The sequence below is a fragment of the Zeugodacus cucurbitae genome, chromosome 6 (genome assembly GCF_028554725.1).
Source record: "Zeugodacus cucurbitae isolate PBARC_wt_2022May chromosome 6, idZeuCucr1.2, whole genome shotgun sequence".
Classification (NCBI taxonomy): Eukaryota; Metazoa; Arthropoda; class Insecta; order Diptera; family Tephritidae; genus Zeugodacus; species Zeugodacus cucurbitae.
This window is the reverse complement of record NC_071671.1, coordinates 7586612-7596260: the sequence shown is the minus strand read 5'-3', so window position 1 is coordinate 7596260 and position 9649 is coordinate 7586612. Positions and strand designations below refer to the sequence as shown.

The 9649-nt window shown below is 39.4% G+C and overlaps 2 protein-coding genes across 2 annotated transcripts; both read left to right on the top strand.

Annotated features, from left to right (window-relative positions):
* Nucleotides 1-104: 104 nt before the first annotated feature.
* LOC105210341 (26S proteasome non-ATPase regulatory subunit 7) lies at nucleotides 105-1648 on the top strand. The gene is made up of 2 exons (XM_011181218.3): nucleotides 105-403; nucleotides 470-1648. Exons 1-2 carry the CDS (start codon nucleotides 229-231, stop codon nucleotides 1318-1320), a joined length of 1026 nt encoding a protein of 341 aa, XP_011179520.1. The 5' UTR covers nucleotides 105-228; the 3' UTR covers nucleotides 1321-1648.
* Nucleotides 1649-1824: 176 nt separating this feature from the next.
* On the top strand, nucleotides 1825-9584 carry Cngb3_0 (cyclic nucleotide-gated cation channel beta-3). The gene is made up of 7 exons (XM_011181217.3): nucleotides 1825-4701; nucleotides 5310-5925; nucleotides 6003-6152; nucleotides 6215-6299; nucleotides 6360-6449; nucleotides 6520-6774; nucleotides 7258-9584. Exons 1-7 carry the CDS (start codon nucleotides 3749-3751, stop codon nucleotides 8202-8204), a joined length of 3096 nt encoding a protein of 1031 aa, XP_011179519.2. The 5' UTR covers nucleotides 1825-3748; the 3' UTR covers nucleotides 8205-9584.
* Nucleotides 9585-9649: the final 65 nt, after the last annotated feature.

The following is a 9649-nucleotide window of genomic DNA, read 5'->3' as shown; positions in this document are numbered from 1 at the left end:
ATATTTACATTCTCTGGTTACGTTTTAAACAGTGCGCACTCTGTTATCAGTGAAACTATCTTATCGACATGAACCGTCAGTGCCGACAACATGACAAAAATTATTCCACTGTCATTGCTCTTGTTCTTGTTCGGCATTATTAGCAAAAGTTTTCCAAAAGTCATCTAGCTGGTTTAATATTTCGACCGACCTTACCATTATAAAGATAAATAATAGGAAATAAATAAAATGCCATCACTGGAGGTAAATGTAAACAAGGTGATTGTGCACCCACTGGTGCTGCTCTCTGTTGTGGATCACTTCAACCGTATGGGCAAAATCGGAAACCAGCGTCGAGTTGTCGGTGTGTTACTGGGTTGTTGGCGTTCAAAAGGCGTACTTGATGTCTCCAACAGTTTTGCTGGTGAGTATATGGTAAATACTTATTTGCAGAACCTCGATTAATAATCATATCATTATATTTCTATAGTACCTTTTGATGAGGATGACAAAGATAAGTCGGTGTGGTTTTTAGATCATGATTATTTGGAAAACATGTATGGCATGTTCAAGAAAGTAAATGCACGCGAGCGTGTTGTCGGTTGGTATCATACCGGTCCTAAACTACATCAAAATGATATTGCCATAAATGAGTTAATACGTCGCTATTGCCCCAATTCGGTGCTGGTGATAATTGATGCGAAGCCCAAAGATTTAGGTTTACCAACTGAAGCGTACATTGCAATTGAAGAGGTGCACGATGACGGTTCGCCAACAAGTAAAACCTTCGAGCATGTGCCCAGCGAAATTGGTGCCGAAGAAGCCGAGGAAGTGGGCGTTGAACATTTGCTGCGCGACATTAAAGACACCACAGTCGGTAGTCTCTCACAGAAAATTACCAACCAATTAATGGGCTTAAAAGGCTTGAACGCACAATTGCATGACATTAAACACTATTTGCAACGTGTTGGTGATGGCAAAATGCCCATCAATCATCAAATTGTCTACCAGCTGCAGGATATCTTCAACTTATTACCCGATATTACGAGTGAACAATTTACCGAAACTATGTACGTTAAAACGAACGATCAAATGCTGGTCGTCTATTTGGCGTCCATGGTGCGTTCCATCATTGCATTGCACAATCTCATCAATAACAAATTGACGAATCGTGATGCGGAGGAAGGTAAAAAGGCGGACAAGGAAGCGGAAAAAGAGAAAGAGAAAAATAAGGATAAAGATAAGGAGAAGGATGGCAAAGATGTTAAGGACAAGGACAAAAAAACCGATGATAAATCTGCTAAAAGCACAGAAGACAGTGGTAAGGGTGGTAAGAAATAGGAACGAAAGAACAGGAAGAAACCACACCGTAAGAAGAAGAAAAATAAGAAAAACCACTAGAGCCTGAATGGTCAACCTACAGCGTAAGAAAGTAATTGCAAAATAATAAAAAAAAAAAAAACAATTACTTAAGAATTTATATGTTGAAGTAAAGAGCAGCAGCCGAAACCATAAAAGTTAAATTGAAAAAACAAAAAATGATATTTAATTCGTACATTTATGCATACACTTCTACATGTACATTTTAAGTTTCGTAAATGTTACGCAAGTACTTTACAAATATACAATATAATGAAAATTAAAAAAATAAAAACAAATATAAAAATAACCAAAATGTATGCTGTATATGTAGTCACTACAAAATGAAAAACAAATTCATTTCATTAATCTGCACTTCAACTAATTAAAGAGAAATGTGTTTATTCTGCGCTTGCAACTTCAGATTTTTTTTTCGATTTACGCTAATGTTTATATAACTACATACATATTTATGTGCATAAAAAACAACAATTGTACAATATAAGAAATGTTTTGTAAAAAAAACAACAAAAACAAAAAAGTAATTATTCATAATTTGTGTGTGGCACTCACGGGTTTGAAATTATTTTGTTAAATGTTGTTGCTTTTCTTTAAGCGTTTTGAAAAAAGTTTTGAAGCGTGTTATTTTTTGTTGTTGTAGCCGCATTATTCCTCAAATATTGGTGTTTAAAATGATAAAATTTGGTCTTTTATATATATGGGTACTGCCCTTCACGCAGTTCTAATATACTGGGAGTGATCTGCGGTGTTTTCTTTAGCTTAAACTTACTGTGTGTGTGTATATATATATGTAGTATCGTTGGCGCTCGTGAGTGTGTGTCAAGCTACTTCCGGCGGATGCAGTTTTTGTAGGTTATGTATAATTTATTTGCATACTTGTGAATATTTGTGTAGTTTACAGTTGTAAAAACAGTTATGTTATGTAAATATTATGTTATTTCAAAAGTGTTGAAGCTGTAATATTTAAATTTTTTACAAATTATATGTTATTTGTGGAGAATACAATAGCATTCAAAATGTCAACGCTCAATATAATTTGCATTAATAACACAAAACTCACCACACTGTGGTCTACTACAGCGTGAATTGCCCCAACATGCCCACAAATTGCTTAGCGTAAGTATTTATGTTATTACCACAACAGCAACAATAACAACAACAAAGAGGGGGTTGTTGCACTTTTTTTTCGGAATTTCGAGTTCAAAATAACTTGTCAAATCACCTGTAGTGCGCACAGCTGTTTCGTTTTATAGTGGGAGTAGGTGGGCGGCAAAACGGCTGCCATAACAGACATGCGCACTAGTTAGTTGGCGAAATAAAAGTTAATTTGGTCAACATGCCGAAAGCATCAAACGTGTTTGCTGGTTGATAGTGAAAAAGTGATTTCATAAAGGAAATATAGTTATTAAATTCCTTTATTTGTGAAATTTTCAAATAACAAAATGTAGTGTTGTGAAGGTAGCGTTGTGCTTTTGTTAAAATTAATATTGAAATAATAACAACAATGCTGTTGGAGACTAATTAATTTGCTTAAAGGACACTTGTGCTAATCTATTGGCAATCTATATATAAACACATACATATGTATATAGAAACACACGCACAAAAGCACTACCACTTGTGTGCTAAGTGTACAAATAACAGTGCAAAGTAATTAGTCAGCCAAGTCTCGCGCACAAAATTACAATATTAACTATATTTGTCTGTATGTATGTATGGCGATATATAAAATTTACTACTATCGAGCCGCAATCGATTGATTGCATATTTGGCATGCGAAACACACAACACGCTGCAAGCAAACGGCGTAAAACATATGCCAATTAAACGAAAAAATCGAAAAATAAATATTAAAAAAAAAACGAATAATAATAATTTCATACAAGTGTGTGCTGAGCGTTTTAGTTGCGTTTTATAACGCTTCGTGTGCAGTACAAAATTGAATTGAATTCAATACATTTGGTATGTCCAAGCAACTAAGCACCTTGACAGGCACGAATTGACATTCGGCTTTACGCAGTTAAAACGTGAAAATAATAATGTGATAATGCTTGAACTGCATAATATTGGTGGAAAAAATTAGTTGTAAACCAAAACATTTGAATCAAAAAAATAATTTTTTAACTCGAAAAAATGTCTTAAGACATCACCGCAGCGCAGTTGTGACATGAAAAACCGTTTTTGTGTGAAAATCGTGTGAACTATAACAGTATAACGTCATCGAGTCAACGTTAACGTGCAAGCAGTGACCTTTGCCACCCGCCAACAAACCCAAACATATGTCACGCGCATTGTGGAGGCAACCCACAAGCGCGCAGTTAGCGAAGATAACGGTAAAAACAACAATAATAATAACAGAAACAAAAACAATAGCGCAACAACAACAACAATGAACAATACAAAGTGGAATACACGCAGCTTTAATAGCACACGCTATCACTCACCGAGTCAGCAGGAGGCCACAATGCGACGCAGTCTCGAGGAGATCTCCAAGGATATCAAGGAGATTGAAAATGTCATTACCGCCACCGAAATAGCTGTACGTAATGCCAATAAAGCCGAACCACCACTGCGGCGACGTCGCAGCAAAGCGTTGCCGAATAAGGAGAATAAAACACCGAGTCCGACGACGCGTCAGACGCATAGCGGCACGCAGCGCTCATCGCCGGTCACTTTTAAAGTGCATTCCTTCAAGCGGCAACGGCAGAAGATGCGCAGTCCACGTCTCACTAATTCTAAACTCTACTTTCGCAATGGACGCATCGGTTGTTTGGAGGCCGATCAGCATGGTTCCAATGTACAGAGCACACACGCGCTGGTGAAGGATATTTTGAAGTATGTGCATGAGAAGCCGCTTGTGAGTCCGGAGAGTGTGCGTCGTGTGTTGAATGGCACAAAGACACCGTCACCAACGGCGTCAACAACAACATCGACGCCGACTACACCGACCGCAGTTGAAACTGATGCGGCGTCTGTTGAGCAAGCGCCAGCGCAAGTTTGTGAAGCTGTGGTTTTGCTGCCCGGTGAGGTGCCCGATGAGCAAGATGTTGTTGTGGTGAATGGTTTAAATGGTTTCTCCAGCAGCAGCAATAATGTGAATGTGCCTGACAGCAGCAGTCATCGGCGTGGCCCCAGTGTCGGCTCGTCAATGACAGAGAATACGACGTCTCAATCGCCACCGTTGGTGGATGACGATGAGCAGGATGTGCAAATTTGTTATGACGAACTGCCGGATATATTGAATGATGAGCAGAACTTTGGTCCGGAGTTGGTGAAGAGTGATTTTGCTGCGGTAGAACCGGAGGCGGAGACCGCTACTGATAGGCGTTTTAGCGCAACGAGGTAAGTGGTTAGGTGGTTTGCGTGATCCAAACCCGCTAAGAGACAAGCCGCCTCTGATTTTGGCTCGCTTCTGTAGTCCAATCTTCAAAAATTTTCAAACTCGAACCAGTCTAAAGAACCTCTTGTACCCATTTAGGATGTTCTGTGTGGTTAGTATATTCAGGTCCTTGCTTATCGGTTCTTTGAGATACTCAGCAAGCTTTAAGATATTATTCATAGTCTTAGCTTGAAGCTACGCCTATGTCAACTTATAGGAAATCTAAACCTTATCGATCGTCGAAATAAAAGCCATTGGCCGGAAAAATCCGGGTAAATTTCGGCAACGTATAACCGACTCTTGTGGGAATTGATCAACTTATAATCTTTAAGTTCTTTAGAGCGTGATTAGAAGCTGAGGCCTGCTTCTTATTGAACTCAGTATGATATTTGTTAAACAACCAACTGTATTCATAATATTTTTAGAGCTCTGGTCTATAACATTGTCATAACAAGTGGCAACTCCTCAAATATTTTTACTACATAAACACAAACCTAAGAGGCTTGGATACTTCCATAAATAAACTAATACACCTCCCTTAAAATGTATGACTTCCTCACTCTATCCACAGTCTCAACGAAGATGTGCGTGATCAGGTCCGCCATTTGGTACGTCGCTTTACCGCACGCGCCAATAAAGTAAAGTCACGCATCGAGTTGCCGCCCACACCGTCGAGCAGCAACAGCGCCGATGCCAGCACTAGCACCAGCACCGGTGGCTCGGCGTCACCTGTACGCTCACTTCCGGCCACTTTGAAATCGCTGAGTACAACACGAGAGAATTCGCCTTTCAAAACCCGACTGAAAGACGCGGCCAAGTCATTGAATCGTGGTCGGCTCTTCGAGGCCGATACATCGCGTTCGAATGTCTGGATCTGTTCGAGTTTGTGCGGTAGCAATAATGAGGAGAAGACGCTCGATCCGCAGGGTAAAATTTACATATCGTGGTTGTGTGTGGTCTCAATATCGTTCCTCTACAATGCTTGGGTTATACCGTTACGTTCTACGTTTCCATTTCAAACACCGGAAAATACGAACTCGTGGTTGATTTGTGATTTCTGTGCGGACATTATTTATCTGTTGGATGTGATATTCTTCAAGCATCGCATAATGTATCTATTCGAGGGATTCTGGGTGAAGAATAAGAATTTGACGCGTAAGAATTACATGAGGAAACTGCAATTTAAGGTGAGTTCTTGATGACACTCTAATCTTGGAGTTGAGCCGTCCCTTCTTCTTGAAGATTTAATTTATTTAATTTCCAGCTGGATTTGCTCGCCTTACTTCCTCTGGAGCTTTTTTATTTAAAATATGGCACCGGCGCTGTTTATCTGCGCTTTCCACGCCTGTTCAAAATACAAAGTTTCTGGGAGGTTTTTAAGTTGTTGGATCGTGTTATATCTTCGCCACATTTCGTAAGTGATTTTTTTATATTCGGTATCGAAAAATTATATAACGTCTTCTGCTCTGTCTTTAGGTACGCGTCGCTAAGACCCTAACCTATATGTTGTATATGATTCACTTAACGGCTTGCTCATACTATGCCTACAGTGATTATCAAGGTAATGTGTCCAAAACTCAGTAAAGTCTTTTCTTTCTATACACTCTCCCGCTCTTTATAGGCTTAGGCGTGAATCGTTGGGTTTTCAGCGGTAAAGGACATCCCTATGTACGTTGCTTTGCCTTCGCGACCAAAACAGCGACATCTATTGGTATGCTTTCAAGTTCCACGTTCATACTTTCCATCTATTACTCTAAGTAAATCCTCTTCTTTTTCACTAGGCAAAAATCCAAAACCCGAACGCGAAGGTGAATATGTTTTCATGACCGCCGCCTGGCTAATGGGTGTCTTCGTATTTGCTTTGCTGATTGGTCAGATACGCGATATCATTTCGACAGCGACGCGTAATAAGAATGAATATCGTCAATTAGAAGACGAGACCTTGGAGTATATGCGACGTCTGAATTTACCTAGTGAGGTGCAGGGTCGTGTAAAAATGTGGTTTAAGTTTACCTGGGAGCAACAGCGCACATTGGGTAAGTAAGCTTAAAAAAGCTTGCATAAAATTAAAAGAAAAAAAAGCTCACAAAAAGTTTAGATGACAAAACTTCAAACAAATAAGCTTTCACACTAAACAAATATCTCTAAAAGTTTACCAAAGATAAAGCCCAATAGAAATTCAGTTTTCAAAAGCTCACTAAAAGCTTCAAATATATTAACTTTCTTTGATCTCTAAAAGCTTTACAAGAGAAAGCTCAATAGAAATTAAGTTTTCAAAAGTTCACTAAAAGCTTTCACACTAAACAAAGACCTCTAAAAGTTTACCAAAGATAAAGCTCAATAGAAATTAAGTTTTCAAAAGCTCACTAAAAGCTTCGAAGATATTAACTTTCTTTGATCTCTAAAAGCTTACTAAAAAGAAAGCTCAATAGAAATTCAGTTTTCAAAAGCTCACTAAAAGCTTCGAAGAAATGAACTTTCGAATAAACACTAACCTAATTTGAATGTTTCCTCCGCAGATGAAGCCAACATTTTGGACTCATTGCCGATCAACTTGAAGACGGACATCGCTATCGCCGTGCACATACAGACACTCTCGAAAGTACAGCTTTTTGCCGATTGCGAGGAGGCACTACTACGTGATTTGGTCTTGAAGCTGCGCGCTGTAACCTTTCTGCCGCGCGATTACGTTTGCCGCAAAGGCGAAGTGGGTCGTGAAATGTATATCATCAAGCTGGGACAGGTACAGGTGATGGGCGGCCCGAATAGTGACATTGTCTTGGCCACACTCTCAGAAGGTTCGGTCTTTGGCGAGATCAGCTTGTTGGGCATAAATGGCGCCGATCGGCGCACAGCCGATGTACGCGCCAAAGGCTATGCCAATCTCTTCGTACTCTCCAAATCCGATCTGAACGAAGTGATCGCCTACTATCCGAACGCACAAGCGATGTTGAAGAAACGCGCACGCACGCTGATGCGTAAGAATGCGGCGCGCGAACGTGAGGAAGAACGCGCCAAGAGCGCGCTGAAAGCCGATGTGGTAATTAGTAATCCAAAAACACCCGAGACGCCGCCGAAACTGTTGAAGACTGTCATACAGGCATTACCATATGAGTCACCCGCTGTAATGCTGATCACGCGCGGCTCCAAGCGCATGCGCAAGAAGAGCAGACCCAATGCGCTGGCCAGCATCGAGGATGAGGAGCTTGAAAAGGCCCACGCGCCAAATGAGCAGCGTGCGGCCCTAATGGGCGCGGCAGCGATTGCGGCTGCCGGTAGGCGTGCCAATTCGCCCGATCTGTTGTCATCCATACAAAACGAGCTGAAGACCAAGCATAGCTTTATCAATTTAACTGATTCACAGAAAGCATTAATCATATCGAAATCCAATAATAGTTTAATTGAGCTGCCGCAGCAGCACACCCATGGGGAGGAGCTTCCACTGCGTAGCAAAGGAACCGTTTAAGAGTGCCATTACACACACGACGACGAGCTTTATAAATATGCTAAAATATGGAAAAGTCTTAAAAAAAAAAACAAAAAAACTTGTTAAACATAAGCAAGTCTGCAATAAAAATTAAAATTTTATTATTGTGACAATTGATGTTCTGAAATTGCGGTGCTGAACGCAACACTTACATATGTATATAACATTGAACCGGTTATAAACCGTTAACTGTTAAACATACATGCAACTACAACAAATGTACGCTTCAATCAAAGATTTATGCAAATAATTTTCATTTCGTTTTTATTTCCAACTTTGCTGTGACGAAATCACATTAAATTCAAGTTGTAGTAATTAATAAAAAAAACACATGTTGTTTTATGTAACAAAGCAAGAAATATTAGCATAATTTTGTTTTTTTTTTGTTTCAGTCTGTTTTCTTAACTTAAATGCTAAGCATTCGATTTAACGGGTTCGCGCATCCTTGTAGTGCTTCTCGTTGTCGGATGTGTCCAAACGAATGGAGTATTTGGGTATCAACGAACCCTCAACGGTAGCCTCACCATTCTCATCGAACTGTGGTCCATCGCCGATCTCTTGTGTATCTTCCTTGACGACACGGTAACCATTTTCATCGGCTTCATAGTATACGGTACGCATAACAAAACCGTCGCGGTACGAGTACATGCCCTTGACCTGGAAGTAAGAGAAAGAAAAGAGTGTTCAATTCGAAATAAATATACTTCGAAAATAACTTAAAATCTCATATTCGAATAATTCATATCATCTCATTTCATAACCTCTAAACTCATACGAACAGAGATCTACTCAATTATCGTGTCCTAAAATCTCCTCGGATCTCATTTTAAAAATCCATATCATCTCATTTCCTAACCTCTAAACTCATATAAACCGAGCTCCACTCAATAAAAGTGTCTTATCTTCCTTCTAATAATACCAAGTCATCGCAATTTATAATTTTACTTAACAACTTGGACTGCTTATCACATTCTAATACGTCTTCTGGAGTTATGTCTACAATTTCCTTCGAAAAACTTTCATAAAACACTTTCCTAAAACCACGCCAAACCTCTCGAAAGATCGGAAGTGAAGTTATCATAGACTATGTGGTATATAAAATCAAGACAGTTACTGAAATCATTGCTTTAGGGAAGCAGGTCACCTATCGTAAGATCGAAAGGCGATCATTATAGACTTCTATGGATCAAGAGAGTTACTGAAATCATTGACTCTGGAGGCAGTTTCTGTAACTGAAAGATCTAAATACTAGCGGCTTAAATTGCTCGAGAGAAATGTAGTTTAATGACTGGAAAAGTAGGATTTGATTGAAAGAAACTTGTTGGAATACTACTGGTTGAAACTGAGAGTTAAAGAGATTTAGCATATAACCTTTGATATCGCATGGAGTCATATTTCACAACAGCAAAGTATGGAGAAAATAT

Bases quoted from the DNA above. Each gene is read 5' to 3' on its own strand.
- Cngb3_0 (XM_011181217.3), top strand. From the start codon at position 3,749: ATGAACAATACAAAGTGGAATACACGCAGCTTTAATAGCACACGCTAT. The intron at 6,153-6,214 runs GTAAGTGATTTT...CTCTGTCTTTAG, and splicing joins TTATATCTTCGCCACATTTC to GTACGCGTCGCTAAGACCCT. The intron at 6,775-7,257 runs GTAAGTAAGCTT...TTTCCTCCGCAG, and splicing joins GGAGCAACAGCGCACATTGG to ATGAAGCCAACATTTTGGAC.
- LOC105210341 (XM_011181218.3), top strand. From the start codon at position 229: ATGCCATCACTGGAGGTAAATGTAAACAAGGTGATTGTGCACCCACTG. The intron at 404-469 runs GTGAGTATATGG...ATATTTCTATAG, and splicing joins TGTCTCCAACAGTTTTGCTG to TACCTTTTGATGAGGATGAC.